This window comes from Pongo pygmaeus, chromosome 19, assembly GCF_028885625.2.
Source record: "Pongo pygmaeus isolate AG05252 chromosome 19, NHGRI_mPonPyg2-v2.0_pri, whole genome shotgun sequence".
Lineage (NCBI taxonomy): Eukaryota > Metazoa > Chordata > Mammalia > Primates > Hominidae > Pongo > Pongo pygmaeus.
The window spans coordinates 20,180,643-20,195,077 of NC_072392.2; the positions used below are offsets into that span (position 1 = coordinate 20,180,643).

At 44.7% G+C, this 14,435-nt stretch overlaps 1 protein-coding gene across 13 annotated transcripts in view; it reads left to right on the forward strand.

The window, feature by feature from the left end:
* Window positions 1-8,916, forward strand: part of PRPSAP2 (phosphoribosyl pyrophosphate synthetase associated protein 2) — a 76,452-nt gene extending 67,536 nt beyond the window's left edge. For all 13 annotated transcript variants that reach the window (XM_054458428.2, XM_054458427.2, XM_063656198.1 and 10 more), the window contains 3 exons: window positions 1,593-1,663; window positions 6,474-6,620; window positions 8,185-8,916. In XM_054458428.2, coding sequence (XP_054314403.1) covers window positions 1,593-1,663; window positions 6,474-6,620; window positions 8,185-8,343 — 377 coding nt within the window. In that variant the 3' untranslated portion in view covers window positions 8,344-8,916. The remainder of the gene's footprint in view (window positions 1-1,592; window positions 1,664-6,473; window positions 6,621-8,184) is intronic.
* The last annotated feature ends 5,519 nt before the right edge of the window (window positions 8,917-14,435 follow it).

Here is a 14,435-nt window from a genome sequence, read left to right on the forward strand (position 1 = left end):
CCTCGGAACCTCCCAGGCTCAAGTGATCCTCTTGCCTCAGCCTTCTGAGTAGCTGTGACTACAGACGCACATCACCGTGCCTGGGTAATTTAAAAAAAAAATTTGTAGAGATGGGGTCTCACTGTGTTGCCCAGGATGGTCTTGAACTCTTGAGCCCAAGCAATCCTGTCTCCTCAGCCTCCCAAAGTGTGGAATTATAGGTGCAAGCCACCACGCCCAGCCGCAAAAGATTTTAATTTTGATTAAGTCCAATTTATATTTTTGTTGCTTATCTTTCAGTATAATATCTAAGAATTCTGTTTTCTTTCTTTTCTTTCTTTCTTTTTTTTTTTTTTTCTTATTTTTTTGAGATAAGGTGTTGCCCTGTTGCCCAGGCTGGGATGCAGTGGCATGATCTTGGCTCACTGCAACCCCCACCTCCCAGGATCGAGTGATCCTCCCACCTCAGCCCTCTGAGTAGCTGGGACTACAGGCATGTGCTACCACCAAACCTGGCTAATTTATATATATATATATATATTTTTTTTTTTTTTTTTTTTTTTTTTTTTGTAGAAATGGTGTTTCACTGTGTTGCCCAGGCTGGTCTCGAACTCCTGGGCTCAAGAGATCCACCCAGCTCGGCCTCCCAAAGTGCTGGGATTACAGGTGTGAACCACCACTCCTGGCCAATAATCCTATTTTCTTAAATTTCTTTCAATAATGATTTGTAGTTTTCACAAGTCCTTGGTTAAATTTATTCCTGGTATTTTATTCTTTTGCCTCCTTTTGTAAATGGAATTGCTTTCTGTTTTTTTAGTCTCACTCTGTTGCCCGGGCTGGAGTACAGTGGCACGATCTCGGCTCACTGCAAGCTCCGCCTCCCGGGTTCACGCCATTCTCCTGCCTCAGCCTCCCAAGTAGCTGGTACTACAGGCGCCCACCAGCACACCTGGCTAATTTTTTTTTTTTTTTTTTTTTTTCTGTATTTTTAGTAGAGATGGGGTTTCACCATGTTAGCCAGGATGGTCTCGATCTCCTGACCTCATGATCCGCCCGCCTCAGCCTCCCAAAGGGCTGGGATTACAGGAGTGAGCCACTGCGCCCGGCCTGGAATTGCTTTCTCAATTCACTCTTTTGATTATTCAGTGCTGCTGTGTAGCAGCTGATTTTGTGTGTTGATTTTGTACTTGGCAACTTGGCTGAATTCGTTTATTAGCTTTGGTAAGTGGATTTGTGGATTCTTGGGTATTTTCAATATGTAGGAACATGTCATCTGCTAATAGAGATAGTTTTACTTTTCCTTTCTGATCTGGATGCCTTTCATTTCGTTTTCTTGCCTAATTACCCTTGCTAGAGTATCCAGTATGATGGTGAATGGCAGTGGTGCAGTGGGCATCCTTGTCTTGTTCCTGATCTTAGGGGAAAGCTTTTGGCCTTCGGCCATAAAGTATCAAGTTAGCTGTGGGTTTTTGTAGTTGCCCTTAATCAGACTGAGGAAATTCCCTTCTATTCCTAGTTGGTTGAATGTTTTTATCTTGAGATATTAACTTCTTTAAAGTTTTGTTTTACTTTTTAATATAAAAATTTTGGTGTGTGTGTTTTATTCCAACCAGTGCTGATTCCTAAAGAAAAGCCCCCAATCACGGTTGTGGGTGATGTTGGAGGAAGGATTGCCATCATCGTGGTATGTAGACCTCTTTTATTATTAATTCTAGTATTTGCCATTGTTATTCTGTTGATTGATTGATTGATTGATTTTGTGACAGAGACTCGCTGTCTCCCAGGCTGGAGTGCAGTGGCACAATGTCGGCTCACTGCAACTTCTGCCTCTCAGGTTCAAATGATTCTCCTGCCTCAGCCTCCCAAGTAGCTGGAATTACAGGTGCCTGCCACCACGCCTGGCTAATATTTGTATTTTTAGTAGAGATGGGGTTTCACCATGTTGGCCAGGCTGGTCTCAAGCTCCTGAACTTAAGTGATGCACCTGCCTCGGCCTCCCAAAGTGTTGGGATTACAGGCGTGAGCCACTGCACCTGGCCAATTTATTTGTTAATTCTGGGCATATAAAGGCCTAAGGATAGTAGTATGGCCAGATAATTCTTATTAAATTGGTACCTTGTGCTAAATGTTTGCTTTAGCCCAGAAATTGGAAAATGTTATTGTTTATTTTAAAATTGCTAAGTACTGGCTGGGTGCTTTGGCTCATGCCTGTAATCCCAGCACTTTGGGACGCCAAGGCAGGCCAATCGCTTGGGCTCAGGAGTTCAAGACCAGCCTGGGCAACATGGCAAAACCCCGTCTCTACAGAAAATACAAAAATTAGCTGAACTTGGTGGCACATACCTGTAGTCCCAGCTACTTGAGAGGCTGAAGCGGGAGGATCCCTTGAGCCTGGGGCTCAGAGGTTGCAGTGAGCCGAGATCATGCCACTGCACTCCAGCCTGGGTGACAAGAGTGAAACTCAGTCTCAAAAAAAAAAAAAAAAAAAAAAAGTCATCCTGTCATAACGTGAGATATTGTTCTGTGATAAAAGTAAAGTACAGGCCAGGCGCAGTGGCTCATGCCTGTAATCCCAGCACTTTAGGAGGCCGAGGCGGGTGGATCACCTGAGGTCAGGAGTTCAAGACCAGCCTGGCCAACATGGTGAAACCCCATCTCTACTAAAAATACAAAAATTAGCTGGACATGTTGACGCACACCTGTAATCCCAGCTACTTGGGAGACTGATCCTGGAAAATCACTTGAACCCGGGAGGCGGAGGTTGCAGTGAGCCAAGATTGTGCCACTGCACTCTAGCCTGGGCGGAAGAGTGAGATTCCATCTCAAAAAAAAAAAAAAAGTAAAGTACAAAGTTGATTATAACTGTTTGAAACATGCATCCTTTCACACATCATAAGACCAGTGAACAAAAAGAGTGCACTTAATGCCTGTATATTTTAAAGAATAGAATGAACACTAGGTACCCGCTAGCTCACTTGAGGCATAGACCATCTCCAGGTACCTAGAGGCCTCCTCTGGGCTTACCCTGGTCTCTTTGCCTCAGAGGTTGTCACTGATGTGAAAGCTGCCCATCTTGATCCTGTAGTCAGCCATGAGGGCTTGTGGCCTTAAATGCTGTCTTTTTTTCTTGTCTTTGATGTTTATGTAAATGATGTCTTTGTGTACTTTGGGACTTTCTTGCGCGACACTGTTATTGAAATTTACCTGTGCAGTGGCAGGAAGTTGTACTGCATTCTTTTTCACTGCTATGTGTTGTGTCTTTGGTATAACTGCTACACAACTGATTGAGGCAATGGTACTGCTTTGAACATCCTTGTGCCTATTTTCTGGTGCAAAAATGTGAGAGTTCAAGGTGCGTGGGAGTGGAGTTGTTGGGTCTGAAGGTGTGCACATTTTTAACTTTACAAGGTGCTGCCACATTGTTTCCAAAGTGGCCATACCCATTTCCCAAGTTCCGTAGTGGGCGCCCCACGGTATCCCCAGTGCTTGATAATTTTGTACACACCCTTTTCAGGTTAGAAAATCTCTCTGGGGCTGGGCGCGGTGGCTCACGCCTGTAATCCCAGCACTTTGGGAGGCCGAGATGGGTGTAGGTCAGGAGATCGAGACCATCCTGGCTAACAGGGTGAAACCTCGTCTCTACTAAGAATACAAAAAATTAGCGGGGCGTGGTGGTGGGCTCCTGTAGTCCCAGCTACTCGGGAGGCTGAGGCAGGAGAATGGCATGAACCTGGGAGGCGGAGCTTGCAGCAAGCCAAGATCGTGCTACTGCACTCCAGCCTGGGCGACTGAGCAAGACTCTGTCTCAAAAAAAAAAAAAAAAAAAAAAAGAAAATCTCTCACATCACCCTCCAGGGTAATAGCTGTCCATTACTTATTCCTTAGTTGGCAACGTCTATAGTAACAAGGTGCTGTGGATTCAGTAGCACCTTTCAACCCCCGTTCTAGTGCCACTGCATTTTTATTTATTTATTTATTTATTTATTGAGACAAAGTCTCGCTCTGTCACCCAGGCTGGAGTGCAGTGGCGTGATCTCAGCTCACTGCAACCTCCACCTCCTGGGTTCCAGCGATTCTCCTGCCTCAGCCTCCCAAGTAGCTGGGACTACAGGCGCGCGCCACCATGTCCGGCTAATTTTTGTATTTTTTTTGTAGAGACAGGGTTTCACCATATTCGCTAGGCTGGTTTCGAACTCCTGACCTCGTGATCTGCCGCCTTGGCCTCCCAAAGTGCTGGGATTACAGGCGCGAGCCACTGCACCCGGCCGCCTGTGCATTTTTTAAAAAAAGTTTTTATTTTGAAGTAATTATAGATCCATAGGAAGTAGGAGGAAATACACAGGGACATCCTGTGTATTCATTACCCAGCATCCTCCATCTTGCTTAACTATAGTACAATAACACAGCCTGAAAATTCTCAGTGCCACAGCCACAGAGGTCCTTCAGACAGCACCAGTTATGTATGTAGTGTGTGTGTGTGTGTGTGTGTGTGCGTGAATGCAGTCTTACCATGGGTAGCTTTGTGGAACCACCACCACAGTCAGGACACTGAATTGCTCCTTCACTGCAAGGTACCCTCATGCTTCCTTTCATAGCTACACCGACATCCTTCCCACCCAATCTGCAACCCCTTGTGTCTTTGTCTACTTTGTGCTGCTGTAACACCTGAGACTAAGTTGTTTATAAAGAATAGAAGAAATTTATTCTCTAACAGCTCTAGAGGCTGTAAGTCCAAATCATGGCACCAGCATTTGGTCTGGTGAGGGCCTTCTTGCTGTGTCCTCACATGGCATAAGGCAGAAGGACAAAAAGGAATGAACTTTCCTTCAGAAGGCGAGGAAAGAGGCGAACCCAGTCCCACAAGCCTTTTTATAGCAACATGAATTCATTCCTGATGGTGCAGCCCTCACAACTTAAACACTTTCCCAAAGACCCCATCACCCAACACTGTTGCACTGGGGAATAAGTTTCCAACACATGAATTTTGGAGGGACAAAAACATTCAAGCCACAGCACTGGCAACCACTGATCTGTCCTCTGTCTTTCTGATTATTATTTCAAGAATGTCATATAAATGGAATCTATGGTATATAACCTTTTGAGTTTTGTTTAACCTACCATGATTCCCCTGAGATCCATCCAGGTTGTTTTGTATATTAATATTTTATTCCTTTTTATTGCTGGGCAGTATCCCATGGTATAGAGGTACCAGAGTTTATTTGTTGAAGGACATTTGGATGATTTCCAGGTTGGGGCTATTATACATAAAACTCGCTATGTACATTCATGTATAGGTTTTTGTGTGAACAGAGTTTTAATTTCTCTGGGATAATTGCACTTATAAATGCAGTTGTTGGTTTGCATGGTAGTTGCAAATATAGTCTTATAAGAGATTGTCAAACTTTTCCAAAGTGGCTGTACCATTTTACTAGTAGGACTTTTTAAGTTGTGTGTGTGTGTGTGTGTGTGTGTGTGTGTGTTTTGAGGTATGGTCTGGGTCTGCTGCCCAGGTTGGAGTGCAGTGGCTTGATCACAGATCACTGCAACTTCTACCTCCTGGCTAAAGCAATCCTCTTGCCTCAGTCTCCCAAGTAGCTAGGACTACAGGTGCGTACCACCATGCATGGCTAATTTTTGTTTTCTGTTTTTGTAGAGACTGGGTTTCGTCATGTTGCTCAGGCTGGTCTTGAACTCCTGAGCTCAAGCAATCCTCCCACCTCAGCCTCCCAAAGTGCTGGGACAATAGGCATGAGCCACCACGCCTGGCCTTTTAATGTATATTTTTGATCATAGTAACTTCAGTATGCAATTAAAGAATAATAATATGTATGTAAAATAAATACATGAATATTTATTCAACTCTAGACAACGTTTGATGCCATAATGGGTTTAAAATAACTCTGGGAGCCTGGGAATCTAGTCTCTAGATTGGAAACCACTGAGCTGGGTATTTTATTATTAAAAACAATAATCATTATTATTTTTTCCATTGTAATAACATGTAAAAAAACATATTTCCCATATGCCCAGTGGAGAAAATTTGGAAATAAGGAAAGTAGCAAGAAGAAGCAGGGGGAAAGAGGCACCCATAATTCTATTACCCAGAGTCAAAAACATCTTTTAACACTTTTTCTGTGCATTAAAAACAAAAAAAGAAAATCATACCTCCATCATTTCTGGTGCGACCTGCGTTGTGACAGCACAGTGTTGGCCAGTTATGGTGCAGAAAACAGTGCTACCCCTGGGAGCCTGGAGTGTGGTGGAAGATAGCCCCAGTAGTGGCAGGTGCTGTGCAGGAAGAGGCTCGTGAAAGTACTGGAGGGCTGCCATGGGGCACGGTGATGGGGACATGGGGCCGTGCTGTCTGCACAAGGCCAAATGGAAGAGCAGATTTTTCACAATAAATGTAGGCAGACCCTTTTTTTTTTCCTGGTTGTCTAACCTATTATTGTAGAAGTGCTCGTATACATTCTTTTCCATCTGTGCTTTGGCAGGATGACATCATTGATGATGTTGACAGCTTTCTTGCTGCAGCAGAGACCCTGAAGGAAAGAGGTGCATATAAGATCTTTGTGATGGCGACTCATGGCTTGTTGTCTTCTGACGCCCCCCGGCTGATTGAAGAGTCTGCCATTGATGAGGTAACAGGGTCTGGGTTTGTGTGGGTACAGCTGCCTGGGCTTTTGGCACATCTTGATCTTTAGTTACAGAGAATCAGGACAAGACTGAGATCTTTTGTGGTTGAGAAAGGATTCAAGGGCTGGGTGCGGTGGTTCACGCCTATAATCCCAGCACTTTGGGAGGCCGAGGCAGGTGGATTACCTGAGGTCAGGAGTTGGAGACCAGCCTGGCCAACAGGGTGAAACCCCGTCTCTACTAAAAATACAAAAATTAACCGGGCGTGGTGGCGCATGCCTGTAATCCCAGCTACTTGGGAGGCTGAGGCAAGAGAATCACTGGAACCCGGGGGCAGTGGCTGCAGTGAGCCAAGATTGTGCCACTGCATTCCAGCCTGGGTGACAGAACGAGACTCTTGTCTCAAAAAATAATAATAATAATGTATACAACTCACTGGTTTTTAGAATGTTCAGAGTTGTGCAGTCATTACCATAGTTGGTTTTAGAACATTTTCTTCTCCCTAGAAAGGAACCCCATACCCATTAGCTGTCACTTCACATTTTCTCTCACTGCCATTAGTCCCTGGGAACCACTAATCTGCTTTCTGTCTCTCTAGATTTGCCTGTTCTGGACATTTCATATAAATGAGATTATACAATGTGTGGTCTTTTGTGTCTGGCTTTCTTCACTCAACATAATATTTTCAAAGTTCATCCATGTTGGAGCATGAATCAATACTTCATTCCATTTTATGATCAAATAATACTGTTAAATGGATAGTCCACATTTTGTCTCTCTGTATTTCATGTTGATAGAAAAATTTTTTTCTACTTTTTAACTTATGAATGGTGCCGCAGTAAACATTTGTGTACAAGTTTTTCTGTGGACGTGTGTTTTCCCTTCTCTTGGATACGTACCTAGGTTTAGAACTGCCAGGTCATACAGTAACTTCATGTTTAAACTTTCAAGGAGCTGCCAGACTGTTTTTCAAAGCAGCTGCACCATTTTACATTCCCACAGCCAGGAGTAGGGAGCTCCAGTTTCTCTGCATCCCTCCAATACTTGTTATTATCTTTTTATGCCGTACCTGTCCTAGTGGGTGTGAGGTTATCAAATCTTAACGTAAGAAACACAGGCTGGGTGCGGTGGCTCACGCCTGTAATCCCAGCACTTTGGGAGGCCGAGGCAGGTGGATCATGAGGTCAGGAGGTCGAGACCATCCTGGCTAACGTGGTGAAACCCCGTCTCTACTAAAAATATAAAAAAATGAGTTGAGCATGATGGCAGGTGCCTGCAGTCCCAGCTACTTGGGAGGCTGAGGCAGGAGAATGGCGTGAACCCGGGAGGCCGAGCTTGCAGTGAGCTGAGATGGTGCCACTGGACTCCAGCCTGAGCGACAGAGCAAGACTCCATCTAAAAATAAATAAATAAATAAATAAATAAATAATTGAAACATTGACTTGAGACATAGATCCACAGTTTTCCTGTCATGGCGAGCCTCAGATTTGAGAAGTTACCACATTCCAGATCCAACCATGAAGCTACTTGGCTTTCTGATGTTCTGGTTTTTTTTCTCTTGCTTCACAGGTGGTGGTCACCAATACAATTCCACATGAAGTCCAGAAGCTCCAGTGTCCCAAGATTAAAACTGTGGATATCAGCATGATCCTTTCAGAGGCGATCCGTCGGATCCACAATGGGGAGTCCATGTCCTACCTTTTCAGAAACATAGGCTTAGATGACTGAACAGCTTTCCTTTAGGAAAACTCCCGAGGGCCAAACTGGAAACATAAGAGTGACTGCTCGGTGGGATAGATTTCACAGGAACCGTCATGTTTGCTCCTCCCTCTCCCCTGTAACCTCACTTCTTGTTGATTCCTAAGAAGATGGACCAACTTTTTATGTCGGTTTGGGTGTTTGTGAGTTTGGGGAGCAATTTTTATAAAAGAAAAACTTTATTCTCCTCTTTTGAAAAAGTAAGACCTTGTTTTAGTTTTAACTGTTTAAAAAATAACACTTGGAATAAGATTTGTAAGCTCACAGAGTCTTTTTCCAAAGTTGCTTGAGCCAAGTGCTTAAAAAGTTAATAAAATAAAATGATCTGTATGATACCTGCAATTGAAAAGCCAAAAAGATTATACTGTCAAGTCCAGCAAATGACATTTTTAGAGATGCTTTTGTAGACAAGCATATGGAATATGTGATTGTATTTATTTTCTGCAACTAAAAAAGGAATAAAAACTTGTGTTTGTGTGTTTTTCTAAAACTTTGTGTTTTGGCAATCGTTTTATAACTAAAATAAAATGAAAGCTAAATCTACATACTGTGAATGTTGAAATGTTCATCAGCTTGTTTTCTCTTCTGCAGCTTTGTGGGGGATGCAGTAGCCTCTCAGAGATGTGATATCCTCTGTTCTGACAATTTGTCCAAGGCCCTGAAAGTGCCCGATGTGTAGTCATTTGACTGAGGAGGGGGAGGAGCTGGAATCTCAGCATGCAAGGCCACAGGCAGCAGAGAAGCCAGTGGGCACCATCTGCCATTGGTCTTGGTGTGGCTCTGCCTCTCTTCCGTGGCTGGCTGTTCTCCATCATGCTCTAGGGAGATGAGATGCTGGGGGATGCATCCCAAAGGGCAAGTGACATGACCCTTGTTGGTGTCAAGGGTCTAATATCATCTGTCTTTAGAGTTTAGGACCCTGAACTTCCCCACAGAGTCCATTGGACTGGCCTCCCCTGGAGCACTGGCACTGGGGTTTACACCCCCGTGTCCTCCCACTCAGCCTGACTTATGGAGGAATATGTAGACTTGCTCATAAAAACTAATTTTTCTTCCTCCCCAAACAGCTTAAACCTTTGCTTTCTGCTTGTCTGTGTTAGAATCTAGAATAAAATAGTAGTTTATTTAGCACAAAATTAAGATCAGTCACCAGCCACACTGGCCTTCCCTGTGCTCCACAGAGAGCAGCGTGGCCCGAGGGCTTGCCCCAGTAGGCCAGGGCCTTGTTTGTGCAGAAGCACCAAGGGCTCTGCTTCTGGAAGCTGCCCAAGTGTTCCGTGGGCTCTTGCACACCCAGCAGTGCCACCCCTCACACCTAGTTTACTTCTGAGGAAACAGCTTTGGGGGAAAGGTGTTCGTTCTCTCCCCAAGTTTTCAAATCCAGTTAATGATAGAGCTATTTACTTTGAAAAAGTGTCCTTGCTTTCTGTGAACCTGTCCCTAGAAATAGGGCCTCTCGATCTTCGGAATGAATTGGCTTAGGGCATGGGATGGTAGCTGGCGGCTTCTTTGCCAGTGCAGCTCTGTCAGTTGCAGGCTGGAGACCTCCACCCAGTTTCCACATTTGGAAGAAGAGCTTTGGGAGCAAGGTGTCACCACCCATGAGAGTGGAGCCTGCCTGTGGTGCCAGGACCTCCCACTGTTGCTGTGAGATGAGCTGAAGAGGCTTCAGTAAATCTCACAGCTCCGGCCTCTGCTGGGTTTGGGTTTTTTCCTACCTTCTGCCCTTTGGATGCTGTCTAACCATTTGCTACTATAGACGACGGTTGAAGTTGCCATGTGGTTTGGCTTTATAACAAATGACAGGCACTTCCTGAACAGCCATGGGGCATCCCCTGGGGTGGCTGTGCTGGCACAGTGGCCCTCCCATGGTTTGGGAATGGTGGTGCTGCACTAGCAGGGAGGACAGGTTCTGCTCTGGGTTCCTTGGAGATGCAGTGGGCTCTCAAGCTCCTTCAGTGGGAGGTTTCCTCCTGCCACTATGTCCAGTGAGCTTTGACCTCCGTGGTTTTTCCTGGCATGTCATCCTTCATGAAGAAAAGTCATATTTACAGAAGTGAATGGAAACATGTTTTATGGGAGTGTTTTCTTCTGGGTAACGAACTTGGCTAAAGCTAGCATCCTTCACACCCACGAGGACTCGAAAGTCTGCTCTGAGTTGGCTCTGGAAGAACGTGAAGATGAGTGCCGGGAGGAGCCACGGGCGGGGCATGTGCCAGGGGATGGCTGACAGAGGGCTGAGGCCCAGGAAAGACAATTGACAGATGATGGTGGAGGAGAGTAGAGTGCCACGTCCTGGCCCACCGGGCTGGGGCAGAAGGATGGAGGCCCTCAAGGGGCAAGTCAGGTTCTGTGGTGTGGTGGGGAGGGCTGCGGGACTCTGAGGGCTTCAGGAGTGCCCAGTAAGGACACCCAAACCCCTCAGCCATCTTCTTCCCTGTCTAGAGGAGGCCCCAGATACAGTTTCTCCATGTATTGTAGGCTTTTCTTTGGCCAGAGAAGCCATTTACCCTCTAGACTACTGTCTTTGCTAGAGACAGAGACAGTCTCTGTGGCCAGAGATAATAGGGAAGTGAACCCAGAAATTCTATGACAGAAAACAGGCTAATCTTTTCCACTTCTGACTGTGACATCATCACTTGACAGACTCGTGGTTAAAGCAATGCTCTCAAGGCATCAAGAACACAGGATGCCACTAAGGGGCATGAGTGGATGGACACATACCAGTTCCACCACACTGTGTGCCAAGGACATTAATCTTTTGGCTCTCACTGTTTATTACCTCTAAGGCTGAGGAGGGTGGATTGCTTGAACCTGGGAGATGGAGGTTGCAGTGAGCCGAGATTGTGCCACTGCGCTCCAACCTGGGCAACAGAGCAAGACCCCGTCTCAAAAAAAAGTTGTAGAATTCACCACTTTTAACAGATCAACCAGACAAAAGATCAATAAGGAAAGAGACCACACCACTGTACTCCATGCTGGTGACAGAGTGAGACTCTGTCTCAAGAAAAAAGGCTGAAATGCTAAATTTTATGTTGTATGTATTGTGTGCTTTATAAAACATTGTTGGAAGAAATTAAAGAAGACCTAAATAGGAAGACATCCCACGATCACGGGTTGGAAGTCTTAATATCGTTAAGATGCAATACTCCAAAGCAATCTACAGATTCAGTGTGAATATCTATCAAAATCCCAATGGCATTTTTTGGCAGCTATAGAAAAGCCCATCCTAAAATTCATATGGAATCACCGAGGACCTCAAATAACCGAATCAGTCTTGAAAAAGAACAAAGTTTGAGGACTTGCACTTCTTGATTTCAGAACTTAACTACAAAGCTATACCAATCAAAAACAGTGTAGTCCTGGTATAAGGAGAGGCATATAAGCCAATGAAGTAGAGTCAAGAGTTCAGAAATAGGCCGGGCGCGGTGGCTCACGCCTGTCATCCCAGCACTTTGGGAAGCCGAGGCGGGCGGATCACGAGGTCAGGAGATTGAGACCATCCTGGCTAACACGGTGAAACCCCGTCTCTACTAAAAATACAAAACATTAGCCGGGCGAGGTGGCGGGCGCCTGTAGTCCCAGCTACTCTGGAGGCTGAGGCAGGAGAATGGCGCGAACCCCGGGGGGCGGAGCCTACAGTGAGCCGAGATCGCGCCACTGCACTCCAGCCTGGGCGACAGCGAGACTCCGTCTCAAAAAAAAAAAGAGTTCAGAAATAAACACTATATCTATAGTCAATTGATTTTCAACAAAGGTGCCAAGATCTCTCAGCAGGAAAAAGAATGGTGATTTCGGGGGGTTCTTTTTTGTGGTTTGTTTTGTTTTGTTTTGTTTTGAGACAGAGTCTCACTCTGTTGCCCAGGCTGGAGTGCAGTGGCACGATCTTGACTCACTGGCACTATCTGGGCTCTCTGCAACCTCCACCTCCTGGGTTCAAGCAATTCTTGTACCTCAGCCTTCCGAGTAGCTGGGACTACAGGCATGCACCACCATGCCTGGCTAATTTTTGTATTTTCAGTAAAGACGAGGTTTTGCCATGTTGGCCAGGCTGGTCTCGAAATCCTGACCTCAAGTGATCCACCCACCTCAGCCTTCCAAAGTGCTGGAATTACAGGTGTGAGCCACTGCACCCAGCCAAGAATGGTGTTTTTAACAAATGGTACTAGGACAACTAAAAATCCATACACAAAGAATGAAGGGCTAAAACTATAAAACTTTTAGAATAAAACACAGGGATAAATCTTCATGACCTTGGGGTTGGCAAAGGATTCTTAGATATGACACCAAAAGCACAAGCAACAAAATAAATAATAGATAAACTGGACTTCATCAAATTAAAACTTTTGGGCATCAAAGGACACTATCAAGATAGTGTAAAGACAATCTAAAAGTATAAGAAAATATTTTCAAATTATATATCTGATAAAGGTCTTATTCAGGATATATAAATGTACAATTCTACAACAAACAGATTAAAAAAAATTTATTTTTTGAGACAAGGTTTGTCTCTGTCACCCAGGCTGGAGTGCAGTGGCATGATCTAAGCTCACTGTAGTCTCGACCTCCTGGGTTCAAGCAATCCTCCCACCTTAGCATCCTGAGGAGCTGGGACTACAGGCATGTGCCACCACGCCCAGCAATTTTTTGTATTTTTTGCAGTAACAGGGTTTCACCATGTTGGTCAGGCTGGTCTCGAACTCCTGACCTTGTCATCCGCCAGCCTCGGCCTTCCAAAGTGCTGGGATTACAGGCGTGAGCCACCGCACCCGGCCCAAAAACATTTTTTAAATGGGATTTGAATAGGCATTTCCCACAAAGAAAGATATACAAAAAGATATACAGGCCAGGCGTGGTGGCTCACGCCTGTAATCCCGGCATTTTGAGAGGCTATGGGTGCATGACTTGATGCCCAGATTTCGAGACCAACCTGGCCAATGTGGAGAAACCCCATCTCTGCTAAAAACACAAAAATTAGCCAAGCATGGTGGTGCACACCTGTAATTCAAGCTACTCAATGGCTGAGACACAAGAATCGCTTGAACCCAGGAGGTGGAGGTTGTAGTGAGCCGAGATTATGCCGAGACATGACAACAGAGTGAGACTCAGTCTCAAAAAAAAAAAAAAGAACAAAAAGATATACAGGCATTCATACAAAAAATATATCTAAATGGAAAGATGCTCAACATCATTGGTCACTATAGGTAGTACAAACAAAAACCACAATGAGATACCACTTGATACCCATTTGAATGGTTATACTACAAAACAAACAAAACCAGAAATAACAAGTGTTGGCATCAGTTGTCGTGTTGCACACCTGTAGTTCCAACTACTCGGGAGGCTGAGGTGGAAGGATCACTTGAGCCCAGGAGTCTGAGACCAGCCTGGGCAACATAGTGAGACCCTGCCTTGTAAAACAAACAAACAAAAACAAGTATTGGCAAGAATATGGAAAAATTGGAGCCCTCGTACATACACTGCTGGTGGAAAGGTAAAATGATGCAGCTGCTGTGGAAAACAGTCTGGTGGTTCCTCAAAAAGTTAAATATAAAATTACCAGATGACCCAGCAATTCTGCTCCTGGGTATATTCCAAAAACAATTACAAACAGATACCCAAATAAGTACATGGACAAACATGTTCAAATGCACTATTCACAATCACCAAATCGTGGAATCCCAAATGTCCATCAATGGATGAATAAACAAATCTTAGTATTTAATGCCTGTAATCCTAGTACTTTCAGAGGCCAATGCGGGCAGATCCACTTGAGGTCAAGAGTTCGAAACCAGCCTAGACAACACAGTTGAAACCTCATCTCTACCAAAAAAAAAAAAAAAAAAAAAAACAATTAGCCAGGTGTGGTGGCACCAACCTGTAGTTCCAGCTACTTGGGAGGCTGAAATGGGAGAATCACTTGAACCTGGGAGGTGGAGGTTGCAGTGAGCCAAGATAGCACCACTGCACTCCAGCCTGAGCAACAGAGTGAGACCCTGTCTCAAAAAAAAAAAAAAATCAACTTAATATTTACATAGAATAAAAAGGAATAGATTACTGTA